General features: G+C 36.6%; 3 protein-coding genes and 1 long non-coding RNA gene across 6 annotated transcripts; 2 read left to right on the top strand and 2 right to left on the bottom strand.

The window, feature by feature from the left end:
- Positions 1–5267: 5267 nt before the first annotated feature.
- Positions 5268–8202, bottom strand: LOC130988222 (uncharacterized). Its single transcript, XR_009090022.1, has 2 exons — positions 7584–8202; positions 5268–5596 (listed from the first exon to the last, which is right to left on the bottom strand). It is a non-coding gene; the product is annotated as an uncharacterized LOC130988222 (long non-coding RNA).
- Positions 8203–8878: 676 nt separating this feature from the next.
- On the top strand, positions 8879–12646 carry LOC130988223 (monogalactosyldiacylglycerol synthase 2, chloroplastic-like). Of its 2 annotated transcripts, XM_057912007.1 has the most exons (9): positions 8879–9041; positions 9380–9690; positions 10567–10739; positions 10937–11098; positions 11172–11313; positions 11454–11678; positions 11759–11821; positions 11914–11988; positions 12062–12646. In XM_057912007.1, exons 2-9 carry the CDS (start codon positions 9418–9420, stop codon positions 12320–12322), a joined length of 1374 nt encoding a protein of 457 aa, XP_057767990.1. In that variant the 5' UTR covers positions 8879–9041; positions 9380–9417; the 3' UTR covers positions 12323–12646. The 2 variants fall into 2 exon arrangements, with proteins under 2 accessions (XP_057767990.1, XP_057767991.1); XM_057912008.1 differs by having other exon boundaries at positions 8879–9690.
- A 1495-nt stretch (positions 12647–14141) lies between these two features.
- On the top strand, positions 14142–14693 carry LOC130990406 (glutathione S-transferase T3-like). Its single transcript, XM_057914644.1, has one exon. It carries the CDS (start codon positions 14142–14144, stop codon positions 14691–14693), a length of 552 nt encoding a protein of 183 aa, XP_057770627.1.
- Positions 14694–16044: 1351 nt separating this feature from the next.
- Positions 16045–19300, bottom strand: LOC130988224 (actin-related protein 2/3 complex subunit 3). Of its 2 annotated transcripts, none has more exons than XM_057912010.1 (5): positions 18894–19300; positions 18218–18270; positions 16975–17083; positions 16630–16899; positions 16045–16439 (listed from the first exon to the last, which is right to left on the bottom strand). In XM_057912010.1, the coding sequence occupies exons 2-5, from the start codon at positions 18218–18220 to the stop codon at positions 16297–16299; spliced, it is 525 nt and encodes a 174-aa protein (XP_057767993.1). In that variant the 5' UTR covers positions 18221–18270; positions 18894–19300; the 3' UTR covers positions 16045–16296. The 2 variants fall into 2 exon arrangements, with proteins under 2 accessions (XP_057767993.1, XP_057767992.1); XM_057912009.1 differs by having other exon boundaries at positions 18218–18287; positions 18894–18918.
- Positions 19301–20061: the final 761 nt, after the last annotated feature.

A 20061-nucleotide genomic window follows, 5' to 3' on the forward strand; every position in this document is an offset into this window, starting at 1 on the left:
ATTAAATACAAGCTTGCTAAATTAGCTTAACTAGTAATTGTCAATTGATATAGAAATTCCTTCAAAATAAATATGATGTAGAAATGATTGACTAAAATGCAGAAAATCTTGCAAACATGTGACTTGTTTTTGGCGTAGAGCCCAAAACAAAGAAACGAGCGTCATGAATATTCAATAAATAATTGAACAATACTTTTCGAAACATAAACAAGCAAGACACAATTTCTTACTATAAACAATCTTATTTTTGTTGGAAATATGGTTTTATGCCAAATCTGAAAATTATTATTTAATTAAATATTTATTATTTAATTAAAATAATAATTGGATGTTAATCTACATCTCGAGTAGATCAACGTGATATACTTGAAGTCTCAAAACCGATTTCCGGTGAGTGAGATATTGTATGTCAAAGTTTGGATGTTGAAGAGGGAAAATCAGTTTCAACTTCTGCGTTCAACGATTGCGGCCACCTACCGCAGCCGCCGGAATTGACTGTTTCAACTTCTGCGTTCAACGATTGCGGCCACCTACCGCAGCCGCCGGAGTTGACTGCCGATCCGTTCACACTCGGTTTAACACCTATAAATATGGGTGTGTGGTGAGCTTTAGAATTCACTCTGAAAACTCACAACTCACAACTCACAAAATAGTCTGCATTCTGCATTCCACCTCTAGCTCAGTTTTCGATCCTTATTAAGTTCGCCGGAGCTCGCTGGATTGTGGTGCTACATCCGACGAGACGTAGTCGTTTTACCTTTGGGGAAGATACGCCAAACCGAAGAGCACTACCGGGGCGATAATCTTCTTGCGGGAAGAGATTCATCTCGACTCGACTTCGTTTATACGTATAATTTATTTATACAGTGTATTTCAGTTGTATTAAATTATTTGAGTTGTAATTTCTCAAATTATTTACTTTGTAATATTTTCAATTATTTTGAGTCGTAATATCTCAAAATATTTATTTTGTAATATCTCGATCGTGTACCCGGTTCTAACAATTTTCAGATAAATCCCAATCGACATAGCTCAGTTTTTATATAAGATTCACACTTAGGTCTATATGATATACTACTATTCTATTTTTTATCTGAAAATATTGTTTTTTTTTAAGCCTTTTGATCTCAATATTGTTAAATGTCTTCTTACTTGATGAATTTGGGACTTATAATAGATGATGGATTTTCCTTCTCCTTCCTTGTTGGGTGATTGGTTGAAATTTGGAGGATGGATAATCGTTTGCTTAGGAATTTTGGCGCTTTCAAGTAGCCAGTTTTTTGTTCCTTGTAACTTGACATGGTTATGGTGGTCTTGCTATTTCTACTATTAAGGTAGGAGAGCACCAATTGTGTGCATGATGTGAGGGACGTGTATCTTGCGTATGTCCAGCCTTCATTTTGTATTTTTGGAAAGGTGTATTGAATTCATGTTTTATTGGATCTGCACATAGTTGTAACTGTCTGATACCATTATATCAATGGTGGAGCTTTTCAAGCAAGCTCAAACTCCAGAAATCAAGAGAGAAAAAAGATATTTGATAAACATCAACCAAAATATTCATTCCATGCTAAATAAGCTTACAGATTACATTATTTATATGTGATAATAAAAATCTAATGGGCTAATGGGCTAGAGCATAATAGGGCCAAGCTAGTGGACTGGGTTCGGCGTATCATTCCCCACTCCTTCACAATCACCTTGTCCTCAAGGTGAAGCTATAAAAAATGGTGATGAGAGTACTGCAGATGATTCGGCCCTCTAATTGCAAAAACATAACAAAATAGTGCCGAAATAAAAATTGTCCACCACATGCTTGATAAAAACTCAGGCTGAAAGCCTGAAAATCAGCTAAAAGCTTGATAAAGCTATGCCCACCATGTGCTCGACAAAAGTCCCAGCTGAAAACCTACACAAAAATAATCCAAGCAAACTCAAGAACCGATACAGATCAGTTGGGTATGCCCAACAGATCCGACGACGGTTCACTGCATAGCTGAACTCATTGACTGGCGAAAACAACCATGGAAGGGTAAAAGCTAGAGACGACGCCCACGGTTAATACATCCGCAATGGCAGCAAATTTGGGTCCAAAAGCATCGGACACAATCTCATCCTCACAACCAACGAGCAACCAAAATCGACTGCTGAGTCCGCGATCATTCTTCTTGATTTCGCGGTGTGAAGTGGTGTGGTTAATAGCGGAGGCACAACTTGAGGCAGTGGAAGGACCCCAATTTTATAAACTTGGAGAAAGTGACAGAGACGAGCCTGTGCACTTGGGCTATGGGCAGCCACAATCAAAGCTTTTGGGCTACTCATATTGGGCCCAAATATATAACGATTGGGTTGGGCTCTTCATTTTTAAACTAGGGCCGAATATGAATCTCAAACGGCTGATTGAACAAGTCAAGATAAACCCTGGCTCGCCGTAGATAAATTGAGATTATCGGCAACGTTGACGGCGGGGTTTCACCCTCAATAATCTCATTACCAACTACCGGAATAGGATTGCCCGGTGGATCAAGGTCATCGTCTCCATAATCTAGAAGGAGTAAATTTTTGTTGCGGCAACGGTGGGTCAAAGACGGTGATGATTGACTGGGTGGGGTAGGAATTGGCAGGGGGCTCGCCGGAGGAGTTATTGGTGGTGGTGGTATTGCAGGTGAAGGCGGTACGTTTGGAGATGGCTCGGTGGGAGGAGGTGGTATTGGCAGTGGAGGTGTTGGCGGCGGCGACGACGGAGGCTGGAGAACTATCGGTGACAGCGGAGGTAGTGGATCGAGTCCTGTAAAAGGATGAGGCGAAGGGGATGGCTGTTCAGAGGCGCAAAGGCTTGAGATATTCTTCACTGTAACTTCAACTCCAGCCATGAAATAAGGAGATTTAGGATCGCCAAAGTTATCCTCATCATCGGTGCCGAACAGAATCAAGTATTTGTTGTGGCATCGATGGGTATTGGACCAGGTTTGGTCACAATTGTAACAAAGCTCGCGGTCGTTTTTCTCTTCGATTTCGGATGGACTGAGATGGCGAATGGGAAGAAGTGAAGTGGAGTGAGTTATATGTAGGATTGGGGGAAACGATAATGGTGGATATGTAGCCAGAGTAATGGGTGGTGGGGTTGACGGGTTTGTGGCCTGCAAATTGGCATCTATGGAGGTTTGCAACATGTAGATGGAGGTATGAAGCTCTTCAATGGCGGACAAATGGTTTTCTATGGGATAAGCTGCTTGGATTTTCACAACCGGCTCTAATACGGTGTTTGGTGAGGAGGTTTTTATATATCCTCTTGCGATTGTTTATTCTTTTTTTTTTGTTGCTTGTTTTGTTTTTTTGCAGGATTTTTCTATAAGGTTTTGATGAGACTCGTCCCACTCTATGTAGAGGTGGCCATGGTTCGGTTCCCGGTTCGAACCGAAACTGGACCCGCCGGTTCTCGATTTCAAAAACTGGAACCGAAACCGAACCGAAAAATAACCCTCACGGTTTCGGTTCCGAACCGTGAACCGGTGGTTCCGGTTCTGAACCGCCGGTTTCGGTTCGAACCTTTAGAACCGTCCGTTTTTTTTTTAATGTAATTTGTATTATTTTATGTATTGTTGTGTAAAATCTAATGAAATTTGCTTTAATAAAATAAATGACACAAGAAAATATAAAGTCCATATACATTATTTTCTAAATTGAACTTATAATTCAAAGTTACACCTTACAACTCTTATAAATAAAATTTACAAATTACAACATTTGAATGCTAAAATAAAATTCAGGCAATTTAGTTTACAACTTGTAATTGGAGAAAAAAAGAAATAAAAGAAATATGACTTGAGCTTATAACATTTAAGTTATAACATTGGAAGTTTATGTGTATATGAATAATATCATATAAAAAATATAAAAAAGCATCATATTCCAAATAAGATTTAACTACTCGGGTCTCAAGCATGTCGATTTTTTGGAATATTAGCTAATATACTTGGCAGGCAAAATTGTCTCAATATTAAGATATTTTATTTGTCAATCTAATATACAAATTATTTTTTTTATAAAATAAAATTGGAAGTAAACTTTTGAAACTTCCTAAAATTATAGAGGTTCAAGCAAATAAACCTTTTGTAATAAATAATAATCTAAGATTCTAAACACTGATGACCTCATGTATTAACGGTGAGTTCCTAAGTTAAAAATCCCACGTTATTCTTCCCCAATAATAATAATAATAATAATAATAATAATAATAATAATAATAATAATAATAATAATAATAATAATAATAATAATAATAATAATAATCCTTCAAGAGTTTTCAAAAATTGACAAATATAATTTAATTATAGGAGTATATGTTATTTCATAGCTGCACCACATACAATAGAAAACTAAAAAACGATAGAGAATAGACAAGCTAACTGCATATGAAATTTAAACATGAAATATAGACAAAGGAGACACAACAAACTTGCCTTAGCAACAGAAAAAATAGGGCAATTAGACAAGAATCTCCACAATTCCACAGTTCTAACTGTGGAACCTTCGGTTCACGGTTCCAAGGCGGTTCTGGCACGGTTCCATCCCGGTTCCCGGTTCCACGGTTCGATTCCGGTTCGGAACCGGGAATCGGCTGTTTGAGAAATCTGAACCGTAACCGAACCGGCCGAGCACGGTTTCGGTTTCGGTTTGGAACCGTGTATCACGATTCCGATTCCAGAACCGTCTCGGACGATCCGGTTTTCCGATTCGGTTCCCAGTTCCGGTTTTTTTGGCCACCTCTAACTCTATGTGTAGAGCGTGGTTGTTTTGGAGCGTTTCTTGACTTGTTTTAGCTGTGTTGTTTTGCTTTTTTAGCTTTCTTGTTGTGAAATGTACGAATTTGATCTTCAAACCATTTTAAAACAATGAAATTTATTTAGTACACCCAAAAAAAATAATATACTACTCCCTTCGTCCCGCTATTCATGGCACGTTACTTTTCGGCACGGAGATTAAGGAGAAGCAAATTAGAGGAATAAGGAGTGTGATCCATATCTTTGAGTTTGTGATTAAGGGATTATTAGTTATTTCTATTTTATTAATGTCCAAAAAGACTTTATTTTTTTTCTTTATTAATTTTATTTTTAATAACCTGTATTTAAATTGATAATTTCCTAAAAATCGATAAAATGCCCAAAATTGAAAAAACTTAAAACTGATCTAACATGCTTCACATACTCCAAAAATTGAAATCTGAATAAAGAACTTAAAAAAATTGGCGCCGCTAATTCAAAAAATAAACTGAAATATGCATTTTCATTGAAATTTTCAAAGTTTCCACAATTTTTCAAAAGGGCGGAAACTAAAGCCCTTTATAAATAAGGCATACAATCTGATTCCTACAATTCCCACAACCTTCGGCAGAATACACAACTCCTGAAAGAAAGGAAAAAAAAAAACAGCTGCAAGATGGCTAGAAGAAAAGATCTTTCTTCCTTTGTGAGAGCAGTCATCATCAAATTCCTCCTTCAAGATAGCAAAGATGGAAAACTTGGCAGAGGAAAGATGAGTGCAGCGGTGCAAAAGTGGAGAAGTTCGCAAAGAACGATTAGTCGACTTTGGGCAGCTGCAAAAAAAAAAGTGAAAGTGGTGAGGTAATTAGTTCTTTGAGTAAGAAAATGTTAAGACCAAGGAGAAAACTTGTAGAACTTGATTTACATTTGATTGCAAGCTTGATTTGTGAAAAAGATCTACCATTAGAAGGCTAGCATGTGGGATTAAATGCAGTAAAAGCACTGTAGGCAGGTGGATTAAATTTGGACTGATCAGAGCTCATTCTAATGCGATAAAACCTGATCTTACGGCTCCAAACAAGTTGCTTAGGCTATGGTTTTCCTTAGAAGCTCTAGAATATGATAGGATTCTTAGGAGTTTGACATTTAAAAGCATGCACAACACATTCCACATTGATGAGAAATGGTTCTACGTCACAAAAACTACACAAAGGTTCTATTTGACTCCTGAAGAAATAGAACCTCACATGACATGCAAGAGCAAGAAGTTCATCACCAAGGTGATGTTCATGTGTGTTGTATGTAGGCCAGTTTTTAGTAGTGATGATAGCTGCTTGTTTGATGGAAAAATTGGAATTTTTCCATTTACTGAATTGGTGCCAGCCAAAAAGAAGAGTAAGAACAGGGCAGTAGGTACAATGGAATGGAAACCAATACAAAGCATCACCAAACAAGTAGTGAAAGATTGCCTAATCAATCAGGTACATAGGGTGAATGATACATGCTCTAAATGTAACAATAGCATGTACCAAGTTCAATTTATTTCAGTATATGCTTAGTTAATGTAATGTATTGCTGAATGCATGGACTTTTTTTTCAAATGGCAGTGTATGCATTTGTTTCAAAGTCTTGAATGTTTTTATTTTTAAAATTCATATTGTTCATGCTATTAAAGCAAAGTGGCCAGCAAATTCTAGCAAAACCATCTATATACAACAAGATAATGTTAGGCCTTACATTCAGGGCAGTAGCTTCAGCAGATGGCTTTGACATTCATTTGGTACATCAACCACCAAACTCCCCAGATACAAACATCAATGATCTGGGGTGGTTTAGGGCAATACAGAACCTACAAACTGAATTAGTTTGTACAAGTGTGGGTGATCTAGTGAATGTTGTCATTAATTCATTTAATGAATTAAGCCCAAACACTTTGAATAAAGTGTTTTTAAGCTTGCAAAGCTGTATGATTGAAATTCTGAAAGTTAAAGAGAGGAATAGCTACAAGATTTCTCATTTAGGGAAAGATGCATTAAGTAGGCAGGATATGCTTCCCTTGAATCTCCAAGTTCCAAGTGAACTTGTTAGGGAGTGCATATCCTACCTAATTGCAATGAAGCATTGTCAAATAGTGATACACTAATGCAACAGTTAGGAGTGCATGCAGGATGCTTAAATGAAGTTGAGATGATGGTGCATCACCTTCAAATTCAAGGAATTGAAGTAATGTGAAGAAGAAGGATCCATTTTGTAATGCAAAGCTTTGAAGAAGAATGAATGATTTTGTAAATGAAGCTGTGATTAAGGTTACATTTTGTAAATGAAGGAATCTTTTTGTAAAAGAAGCTGAATGAATGAATGCAAAATTGTTTGAAGGAAACTTTTTGAAATGAAGATGAATGGATGAATTTCGGCATAATAGACAACCAACAAACAGCAGCCATCAAATAAACACCAACAACCCAACAATCAGCAGCCAACATCAAACACCAAGAATCAGGGATATTTTAGCCAACATCAAACACCAAGAACCCCATCAAATTAGAACAAAAGGATACCAAACCATAATAACCAGGGAGCCTCTAAGATTCAGGGATATTTCATCTCAGATTTAATTCATTTCAATCATAGATGCACAATACAACATGGATCAAAAGTATGAGCATGTTTTCATCATTTCATACCTACATAATCACACATAGCACATAGTACAAACACTGCAAATCCCACATGCAATAGCCTATACCAACTTAAGAACAAGGGCTCAGCCACATATATATCTACCGTGAAGAGCAGATTAGGGATTAGGGTAGATCTCACCAGAAAATAGGCAGGAAGCAGGATCTTCAACATCCTCAACTCACCATCGCTCATTTCCCTGTGTTGCCAATTTTCCTCACAAAGAAAAAATGAATCAAACTAAGAACTAGGGTTTGAAGACGAAACCGATTCTTCACCGGAGTTCATCACAAAAGAGGGGCTAGAGGGCATCATCGGCAGTTTACCTTCTTGGGCTAAAGCCCGGCGAACCCGATCTCTGCATCCATCTTCAATCACCAACATTTCAATCCAAACCTCCAACTCAGCCATCCATTCGAAATCATACTTATCTCTGTAGGATTTCAATATTTATTCGGTCAAATCCTTCAGAAAATAGCCAGGGAGTATTCTTCAACGAAAGGCGGAAGAGAAAGAGAGAGGGAGACAGATTACATGTGGATCTACATCACAAGGATTATTCGGGAATGGGTGATGGTGGAGGCAGAAAAGGTGAGAGATGAATGCAGAGGGGCAGCGGCTTACACTCAAGAGGATGAAGAGACCCTAGGTTTCAGGCGGAGGATAAAGAGAGCCCTAGGTTTTAGGCGGAAGCTTCGAGAGAGAGAGAGAGAAGCCTTTAGGGTTTTTTGGAGCGACGGAACCGATGCCACATTAGAGAGTAAATGAGAAATGGGCTGAAATCCGAAAATAATTAAGTCTTGATTATGGATTAAATTAGTGGCTTAATCCACTATGTTCTTATTATTTTCTAAAATAGAAACGAGCCATTTATGATGGGACAACCCAAAATGAAATACGAATCATGAATAGCAGGATGGGGGGAGTGGTACTTATGTACCTAATTACTTTTCAAATTAGACGGAGTCATTGATCAATATGTAATAACTACACCTAAAAAAAGGAATGGCATTTGACTCGGGCACTTGGAAGTTGGAAACAAGGAGTGAGTATTAATTTCTGCGAATGAAATCATATGAGAGAAAATTTATGCAAACATATTTTAATATATGACGCATATTAATATCTTAACACTTATAAATGTATTGTTAAGAATGGTGTAGACTGTACAAATAATTACAAACATGTAATATTAAAATATGTGAATACCTTGTAATGATATACAAGGGCCCACAGCAAAGCCTGCAAAACGCCAAGTCAAAACAACTGTACATGTAATAAGAGGAGTGGGGTCCGCCTCATTCCAACCTCAGCAACAAGATTCGAATCTCCCACTCCGAACATTCCTCTCAGCAGATGCCACTTCCTCCATCCAACGGCTCACATTCAATCTACCAGTAAATATTATTGTTCGGTAGCATAAAAAACAATGGCTACCTCTCTCTTTTAACCGTCGGAAAAAAACAAACCCCCACACGTTTGCCATCTCATACTCCCCACCCTCCAACTGTCCACCTCTACTCTCTCTCTCTCTCTCTCTCGAAGCAATTCTTTCTGGGTTTCTGTTGGCGGCGAATTCTCGATTTCGTTTGTTTTAAGGTATGGAATTGCAGGACTAGGAGTTTCAATGCACGTTTCCTTCTCCCGTTTCGTTTCTTGTCGTAAAAATCCAATCTTGGAGGGTTTTTCGGATTTTCAGATGTAGTTTGTTGCTTCAAGGTTGTCCGTTTGCACAAAAGTCTCTTCTCTTCCTTTAATTTTTTTTTAAAAAATAAAAATAAAATGTCACTTTCATCCTTCGCTTCTCCGATCAGTTTTCCGTTGTGGAAAAAGGAAACTACAAGTTGGTCACAGATTCTGGAGTAAATAGATATTTTCTTGGATTGTAGGAAAATTTGTTGTGTACTCAATTCTAAAAAAAAATTGTATATATGTAGAGAAATCTGCATATCTATATATATATATATAGATAGATATGATGATGAAGGCGGATTCTCCGCGGGGTTCCATAAACAAGGTATTCGAAAGAGTAGGGGTGTACGGATTTGGCGGGTCCAGCAGCCACAAAAGGTGCAAATACGCCGCCATAGATGATGATGATGAAGATGGAAACATGGAACTGGAGCAGATTGGCGCCGAGAGAACCAAGAATGTCCTCATTCTCATGAGCGATACCGGCGGCGGCCACCGCGCCTCCGCCGAGGCCATCAGGGACGCCTTCCACCTCGAGTACGGCGATCAATACAGGGTACCCCTTTTTTCTTTTCTTTTTGTATAATAGCATGTAAATTATCGAATTTTAGCCAAAAAAATTCAAACTTGTGAATTACTATACTTTTGATTGATTCTGATTTTGTGAAATTCAGGCTGCCATGTCAGGTTCAATTTGGGGATAAAACGAAATCAGAATCAATTAAAAGTATAGTAATTTACAAGTTTGAATCTTTTTTTGTGGCGAAATTTGAAAGATAGTATCTCTAATATTTTTTTTATAAGGCTTTTGTTCATTTTTTAATTGTCATATTGTGCATTGTGTATGTGTTCTTGGATATTTGGTTTTGATGTTAGATTTTGAATTCGGTGGTCCTCTCCACTCTCCTGTTTCCTTGATGAATTGTTGCATTTCAAATTTTGTAGAAATTATGTTTTGAGGCCAAAGGGGGATTATATATGGGCATCCAGATTCAACTGTTTTTCCATCTTTCTTCTTTATATATGTTTGTAAGTTAGAATTGATACAAGTGACTAGCCTAGTCCATTTGTAAGTAGTTGTAACAATCTTTATGTAATTCATTTCCTAAAAATCCCACCTTTAGTCGTTTTTGGATTCTGTGATGAACAAAATAGCTTCACTTAGAGTCTTCATGAATCTTGTTAGTTTCTTCTGGTTCTTGAAATTAAATTCAAAGAAAGAAGAATTTTAGAATTCATGTTACTTTTCTTGATTGTTATGCCGGTCAATTTATCAGATAGTAATGCATCATCATCTTTGTTTTCGTCCTTTCATGGCTTGAGCATGCTGAATTTTATCATAATAAACCTTTTGTCCGTCTAGTATAAAAGCTGAAAATGGTTTTTTTTTTTTAATTAAATTAATTGAATCATTTGTGTGATTCATATGCAGATATTCGTGAAAGATGTGTGGAAGGAGTATACTGGTTGGCCATTGAATGATATGGAGGGGCAGTACAAGTTCATGGTTAAACATGTCCAGCTTTGGAAATTTGCGTTCCATGGAACTTCTCCGAGATGGATACACTCCATCTATCTTGCAGCTATTGCCGCCTTCTATGCCAAGTACGAATGCTTAATTCCTCTCAACTTTAAGCCTCGAATTTAGATTAGTTTACTCGTGTGAAATTCAGTGCTATTCATGCCCACAAGTTGGTTGTCTGTTCTTGAAATTGATCTGATGACCACACTTTACTATGTAGTTTAATATCCATTTTCATTGCCATCTTTCTTGATTTTTTTTGTGTTTTGTGGTTTGTAAGGGAGGTGGAGGCGGGCCTAATGGAGTACAAACCCGATATCATCATAAGTGTTCATCCGCTCATGCAGCACATTCCGTTGTGGGTGCTCAAATGGCAAAGCCTGCAGAGAAAAGTCGTCTTTGTCACTGTCATTACCGACCTCAGCACTTGCCACCGTACATGGTAAGGCGCTTGTTTCATTCACTGAAATCGAGGAGTCTATGGTTGTAATACTGATATAGGACATTTTTTTAAGGTTTCATCCATCAGTGGACCGATTGTACTGCCCCTCGGAGGAGGTAGCAAAGAGGGCGTTGCTAGATGGCCTAGACGAATCTCAAACTCGTGTATATGGCTTGCCCATCCGGCCTTCCTTCTGCAGAGCAATTCTATCAAAGGTAGTGGCCGTTTATTTTTATTATATCCAAACTTTGGACACTGTTGCGAATTCGACCAAATTTTTGAACTGTTACAATTAAGACCCAACTTTTTGATTACGTCTTATTTCATTTCCTCTTTCTTGATGTGTTCGATGTAGGATGATTTAAGAGTCGAGCTTGAGTTGGATCCGCTGCTGCCAGCCGTCTTGTTGATGGGAGGCGGAGAGGGGATGGGCCCTGTGAAGAAAACGGCAAAGGCTCTTGGAGAGTCGCTGTTTGATAAAGAAAACGAGAGGCCAATCGGGCAGCTCATCATCATATGTGGCCGTAATCAAGATCTAGCTGCCACATTACAGGCTTCCGAGTGGAAAATCCCAGTCAAGGTATAAATCTCTTCTTCCAGAATCTAGGGTTAGTCTAAGTTTTGATAGAAAAACTTATCCAAAGTTGTCCTTCAATGTAGGTTAGAGGATTTGAGAAGCAGATGCAGAAATGGATGGGTGCTTGTGACTGCATCATCACTAAAGTGTGTAATTTTTCATTTCATATCATCATCATCATAGTATATACACCCCTTTCGTCGCCTCATTGTTAACACGAATCTAACATGTTGTATAGGCCGGACCGGGCACCATTGCAGAGGCGTTGATACGAGGCCTCCCCATCGTTCTAAATGACTACATTCCCGGACAAGTAGGTTAAACGAAATCTTTCCTCTTTCTAACTTCCCACTCTCGTCTAACTTCACTTCACTTGGTATCGGCAGGAGAAAGGGAACGTTCCATACGTAGTGGACAACGGGGCAGGCGTGTTCACTAGGAAACCCAAGGAAACAGCAAGGATCGTGGCAGAGTGGTTCAGCACGAAGAGAGCCGAGCTCGAGAGGATGTCTGAGAATGCGCTGAGACTTGCGCAGCCAAATGCAGTGTTCGACATCGTTAAGGACATCCACGAGCTGGCTTGCCAGCGTGGCCCCTTGGCGAACGTGCCGTACATGCTGACGTCGTCGTTCTCGAGCTTGATATAGTTCCATCCCTGGTACGAGGTTAAACTGACCAAGTCCATTTAGGTAGCATAAGAAATTATAGTAGTAGTATTCTTTGGCATTTAGGATTGCTGCCCACGTTGTACAATGTATGCCCAAAATGAAGAGAAGAAAGAAAGAATGTTGGGGTTGAAATTTTGTTTGGTGTTGTATTCTTTTTAGGTTAGTTTTGACATCTAGGAAGGATCGATGATTCAAGTTGTTAAAAGTTTTAGTCTTGGTGTGAATTGTACTTGATGTAAAGTGTTTTTTTTCTACTTTCCTACAAGAAATTTGCCACATAAATGAGCTTCTTTGGTCTTCCAATATTTGCTTACATAGATGAATTTCGTCTAAGTAATCTTTTGTAATTTTCGTTAGTCAAAAATTTATCAATGTCAACAATCAATATATGCTAAATGTTCATCTCCTTAACCCACAAGGATTCAAACTAGGGAAATTTGAAAGTTTGTATTGCGGGAAAGTTGGAGTTTATAGGAAAACGACTGCTCTATTGCATTTCTCACTAAAAAGTGCAATTTGTTGATAAAAGAAGTTATATAACCTAACTTGTTTCCCTAAATTCCGTAATAAAATAACGACCTTCATTGATTATGAAAACGAACATGAATTTTGGTTTGGGAAAAATGAAACGAATTTTGGGTTTTAGCATGAATGACGTGGTTCGTAGCCTTTACAAAAGTTTGGTACCCTACATCCCAACTCAACAAATCATGTTCTTTTTCCCCCAAACAATTATTATAATAAAAAGTTTTTATATGTACACACACATATACAGCTGTGTGCACTTATGCCCCCTAATTTTTTTTTTTTGATCGGGCAAAGTTATGTTAGATGTTAGTAGTTAGTTCCCCATCCACTCCAAGAACCACCTTATCTCTCCATTCACCAAATCCACCTTATATCTCCAATCTCCAATTCGCTCCCAAGAGGGATCGAACCCGGGTCACTTCACTTAAGTGAGGACCTGGTGGCCAGTGGGCTAAGCCCCCTGGTTTATGCCCCCTAATTAAATTTAAGTTTGCAATGTTTAAGATAAGTGATTGGGACCAAAGATATTTTCGAAAGGATGATCTAATGCAATTACAATATTATAATTGAGAGAAAGAAAATCTCTACAAAATTATGCCATCATAGTCTGCAATGTGATGATGATTATGATAGTTGTTTACCAAGGAAGATTAGTATAATAAATTGTTTTTTTTAAAATAGTACAAAGGCTACTCCCAGCGGTGACATTGTGGGAGGGTCATGATAATAGGACAAAACAAGATGGATAAAAAAATAATTGGAAAGTCACAAAAATTGCGTGACCCGGGGGATCTGCCGCCCCAAGTCATGCTTCTCTTTTTTTTCTCTTTCCTTGCCACTTGTCAAATTTTAACTAGTGGATTAAATATTTGGATAAACAAAATTTTATAATGGTTTATCTTTATAAAAAATATATTAAAATTATATGAAAATTTTTCTTATTTTTTGTTATATAAATAGAGCCTAACTTCACTATATTTTTACACCCAAACAAAAACTCTCTCTTTCTTCATTTCACTATATTTTCATTATGGATCCAAATTATCCCAATTATTATTATCCAAATTCTCAAAATCATCAAAACTCCCAAGATTATCCTAACCCTCAAGATTCTGCAAATTTTTCATCTTATCCGACTCCTCCTTTTTTTCCAAATTTCGAAAATCAACCAAATTCTCAATTTTATGAATCTCAATTTTCTCCAAATCTAAGTGAGATTCCTACATCTCAAAGAATTTCCACACCAGAAAATGTCTCCCGTAATTTGTTTATGGGTGTTCAACAACGCCCAAACAAAAATCATAAAGGGGCAAAAAATGTAGCTTGGTGTGTGAAGGAAGATGTTGCCCTTATGTCATCTTGGATCTATGCTAGCGAAGATAACATTCGAGGAAAAAATCAAAGAGGGGAATCGTTTTGGGCACGTGTTCATAAATTGTATCACAACACCCAAGCAGAAAATCCAAATGAGCTCAACGAACGAAACATTGAATCGATGAAAGGTCGCTGGAAACGTCTTAACGAAAATGGAAACAAATGGGTTGCTGCTTGCAGGGAAGCAAATGCTCGAAGAAGGAGTGGCATGAGCGACAACGATGTTGAGAAAGAAGCTCATTCCATTTACGAAGCAGGTGGAAATAAGTTTCTAGATTTGATTGTATTTAATGAAGTTATGAGTAAACATCCCAAGTGGAATGTTCATGATACCACCCATGTTTTTCGTCGTCAAAGTGAAGATGCTGATGACCAGGAAAGTGGTGGCAGTTCGAAAAGATCAAAGACTTCGGAAGATGGAGGATTTTCTATCCCTTATAATATATGATAATGTTTAATTATAATATAATTACAATTTAAAAAAATATTTATTTTATTTATTAAATATAATAAATAAATATTTAATTTTAATTTATATTTTATTTTAGATATTAAGATAATTTAAAAATAAAGTGAAAAGAAAGAATATGTAGGTTGGGTTGGTGTCACCATTGGGAGTAAAAATTATGTTAGGTTGTGGGTTGTGTAGGTGGATGAGAGAGAAATGAATATTTTATTAAAAAGTGAAGTAAGGTTGGGTTGGGTGAGTGTCACGACTGTGGGTAGTCTAAAAGTTATTGTTCTGTCAACAACGCCATGTTTGGTGGGGAGCGTGTTATCTAATGTAACGCCATTAATATCTAGGCCCCATTCCAAATAGGCCTAGTGATGCCACGTGGAGCTATGTAACTGGACTTCTCCATTTCTGTATTAGTATAAAAATACTTGGAGGCTGAAATTTATTGTATGTTACAAATTGTTGGTCAATTATTGGAGAGCCACATGGGAAACCAATTAACTTGTCTGGATATTTAAATTGGACCCAATCAAATTAATTCGCGCTGAGGTCACATAATACCCTAAGATAGTATTTTACAAATTCTTTGTAGAATAATTCTCGTGCGGCGCAATTATATGAAAATATTAATTATATACTGTATTTATTAATAGTTAATTAATTAAAATTTTATTAGATTCTTTTAATAAATTTCAATTATAATTTCTTAATTCTCAAGAATTTATTAAATTGAAATCGGAATTTAAAATTCAATTAAATTAAAGTTGATGAATCTTCACTGTTATTATATGTGCGTACAATAAATATGTAGTCAAGACAATGAAATGTGCTACCTCTACCTCAAAAAAATGTACTAGTTCCATTTATTATGTGGTCAAGACTGAAGACAGCGAAATGGACGAGTTCCATTTGTTTAAGTTTATAAGTTTTTGTGACGATGAAGTGCAGTCTATTGGTAAGACGTTTCTCCTCCAATCAATAGGTCGGGCCTTCAAGTCATCTAGAAAGCTAGAATGTGAGTGTATTTTTTTTTTCTCTGGGTGTAATTTTTTTTAAGACAAAAAGTGTATATGTTTTTGTTGAACAGATTGTAAGATGGAAGTATGGATCCGAAGTAATTTGCTCTTTAATATTTGTTCAAATTTGTGCTTTTTAAAGAGACTTTTAACATCGCAGTTACTAAATGACTCATTTAATTTTTGTTGAACTTTGTCTGACGTGTACAACCTAAATGACGTCATTTAAACAATTAAACAATATATTTTCGCTTCTGAAAAATTTGGGAATGTGCCAATTGCAAAAAACTTATAAGAAGTCATAAAAGAGAATCAAGGAAAGTACAGACAAGAACTTAATTCAGTTCTGGGATGGATTCAATCACAATGAACTTTGAGAAAGTCTGGAATATTTGACAACAAGTTTATACTTGGCTCTCCACCGGTATTTATGCATGACTAGAGCTACAATTTTACTATCTAACAAAATAAGTCAGAAAGCATACAGCACATGATCACATGGAAAACAGGCCATCTAACTTCACCTGGAAATGCATGTGGATTGTTCGTTGAGGCTGTTGCGCTGTAGTTGTCTCTGTTCATGGTGTGATAACGTTCATGAACTTCCTTTTCGCGAATGCCAACCACCATTTGTTTGGAGTTCCATTGGATCGATATGCCACACTCAATAATCTTCCACTAGTTTCCTCGCGTATCTGCTTCAAGTAATTTCTGAAGAGCTCTGCATTCACATGTCATATAATTCCCAAAACATGAAAATGGGCATAGTAAATAAAATATACGTATGGCATGCCATGTTTCAATATTCGTCCAAAATTAAACTCTAGCATTTCATGAGTCTTCAACATTCAAAATGTGTTTTGCTGGGAAATTCTCAAAGATAAAGATACATCTGTATGACATCATTTTACCTGCTTCTTCATTAGATTGTGGCTGGGAAAATAGTCCTGGAAATGGGAATCCATGCTCCCCGGGAACAGGGACCTTTTCCAGTCCAAGATTGATAATTGCTTTAGTTCCTTCAGCCAACGTCCGACAGCCTTCTAGCCTCTTCAGAGCAAGATTTATGTAGAATGTTAAGTAGATAAGAAGCTTATCAGCTAAACTCTTGATGTCAAAGTTTCTGAAAAAGACATTGGCACGAAAGAATGTAATTGCTTCATCCACAATATCAGTGCAATCTGCATACAACACAAAATACAGTTGATTATAATACATTCAGTCAGACTGAATTTGGCATTAAGAGTGATCCTGACCTTGTTCTGAGACTGGAGCCGGTCCTTTAATGTGGCTTTTTAGGGGAAGTAGAGGGCAACCACATGCTTTAGTAATGTCTTCAATGTCAACGAAACTGGAGTGGTAAACCTGCAGCATCATTTCCACCCCCAATGTGCCAAACATAAAATAAAAATTATCAATGGAATCAAACAAGAAGATGACAAAGATACTCCCATATCATAAAGGTAGCAGAAAGAGAGATTTTCTTCAGAGAAAGAAAATCATTTTGCACTAGCAACTTTATCTTTCTAGAGACAATATAGTCATAAAGAAACATTTCAAATTGTGAAATCCCTCAGTTCTCTTGGTAATTGCTTTTGTATGTGTTTGTCCAATAGTTATTGATGTGCTAAACTCAGAGAAAAAAGCATCAACAAACAAGGGCGTGGTTCTATAATTTCCACGCCAAACAACTGCATCGTATGAAATAGACAGCAATATCCTCTGCAGAACAACATTAGCCAGACTATGATTCTAAAAAAAAAAAAAAACATTAGCCAGACTATATAACTAGCAGCCTATTATTAACAGGTGATAATCAGATAGTTTCCATCAACTCTTCTAAAATAGAAACAACATCTTTGAGAAGAATTCTAAGAAATGTTTAATAGTCAAAAGAACAAAATTTAATTCCTCTGCTCCACCATTTATTTATCAGTAATTCTTTTAGCACCCACAATCCAGAAACACAACAGAAAACAAGTTCTATAAAGAAGCATAGGGTTTTCTTCTAATAAGTTTCATATAATTCTGGATTATTCTATGATTAAGTGCCATGTCACTCAATCTTCCTGGCGATACCTTTTCGTTTCCCCGATACAAATTTAGATCAATGTAATATGATAAGAAATGTAGATTATAAACCTTTGAAATATAATATTTACCAAGGCAACAGAAGTGTGGAGCTGGTTACAGCTTAAATTACTCTAGATGTGGATAAACACAAACCTAAAAAATTGTACGTACATGGTATGTCATCCCACATCATGTTATATTGCATGCAAGTGATCATTAACATATAATAAGAACACGAGAACAAAGTTCCCTGACTTTCAAGGAGACAAAAAATAAAGGGATGGTCTGTAAATTGCAGCAATAAACTTAATCAGAAACAAGAAGAAATGTGTTATCTGAGTTTAAATATGAGTCAAAAATAGCATACACCTTTTAATGGAAAACCAAGAAAAAACATAAACACCAAAGAAAATACATGATTCTCACCATGTCACTCCAATGTGTATAGTTCTTGTACTCCCGAGTCACAAACCCGAAGCCTGCCAAAGCATTATACCTGCAGTTATTCAATTATTATTATTATTATTATTATTATTATTATTATTATTATTATTATTATTATTATCAATATCTATATCTATATCTATATAAAAGCTGAGTACATCCATGTTTGGCCATTTTTCTGCCAATAGAGTGTGAGCTTATATCTGTTGTGTAATTTTGCATAAGTGTTGGCTGAATTTTGTTTCTTGGTTAATAACCATTGTTCATATTTATAACCAAAAATAAAGAATCTGTTCTGTTTGAGCTTGAAAGAAGTTTCGGTTTCATTTTTCAGAAAAAGATAGGTGATGAAATTTTGTAATATAGAATCAACTCAAATATATTCTGACATAATTTCAAAGATGATGAGCACATCTTTTACCAATGCAGAACCTTTCATCTTTATTGTGTTAACTGTTAAAACAGTTCTAAAGAGAAACCTAAATTTTATGTCCTATGTATATAACTACCAGAATATTAATCTTTCCACATATCATAGTAGCTCTTATCTATCTTTATATATAAAAAAAACACAGCATTCATCATTCATCGAAGGCAAGTTTATTCTAGAAAGAGTAACAAGTTTGCCCCAATTTAAGCGATTTTTTTTCCGGCTTACCTGCAATAACGGAAATTGGGCGTTGGAAACTGCTGCTACCGCAGAGTCGGCGGACGAAGGAGCCGAGGCGGGGCGTGGTCGCGCGCGACCGGAGGAGGCGGGAACCGGCTGTGATGGCGATCTCTCGCCGGATGGCCGCGAGAAGTGAGAGAGAACAAGGGGTCGGGGTTGTGAAAGAGAAAAATTGGATAGAGAGATGAGGGTGGTCGTGGTGGTGGTCGACGGCGAAGAGACGCCGGATCTTATGAAGGGAGGGGAGGCGGCGAGAGCAAGAAGGAAAGAGGCAGAGAGATATCCTGATCTGTATTTTGGGGAGAGAGAACCGGTGAGGGGGAGAGGATGAGAGAAGAAGAACGGAGAGATGTAGCAATGAAGGAGAGGACAAAAAAAAAAAAGGGAAAACTATAATTTACTCGAGATCATGACACTCTATACTCAAGATTCGATCAATTAGGTCCATGATGTTTTTAATTTTGGTGCAATTACACTCTTTCATCTAATAGCAACCTGACGTTGTTATACGGAGGGACTTAATTGCATCCAAATTGAAATATGAGGGATCTAATGAACTTAATTGAACCCAAATTGAAATATGAGGGATCTAATGACGTCGTTTGTAATATATATATATATATATATATATATATATATATAAGGGAAGAGTTCAAATAAAAACCTTTGTTAACATACAAACTTAGAACCAATCTTGACCCTTGATTTATTGAGATTAACAGATAAGATTAAATAATTAACTATAAGACTAATATTTTCGCAGCAATTTAAACAGGGTTAAATTTGTAATTGTATTTTACTTTAAACGGTTGGCTCCTAATATTAAGGGAATCAAATATAATTAATTAATCTTACTATGATCTAATCGTAATTGGCCGTAGATTTCACCCATGTATTATGCAATTACAAGCTTATTTTTTATTATTCTTCATTGATTGCATCATCATAACTTGCAATTTTTTAATTTCTTCACCTTCTATTTTCATTTTCTTTGGTGGTTTTTGACGTAATTATTATTATGTCATAATAGCACCTTTTTTATATATATAAAAATGAATCGCATTTTATCCTTTTATAAATGCACTTTTATAAATTTTAATTTGCACTATAGTTAATTTTATTATCCTAATTTGCAATTTTTTATTTCTTTGTCTTT

This window comes from Salvia miltiorrhiza, chromosome 6, assembly GCF_028751815.1.
Source record: "Salvia miltiorrhiza cultivar Shanhuang (shh) chromosome 6, IMPLAD_Smil_shh, whole genome shotgun sequence".
Taxonomy (NCBI): Eukaryota; Viridiplantae; Streptophyta; class Magnoliopsida; order Lamiales; family Lamiaceae; genus Salvia; species Salvia miltiorrhiza.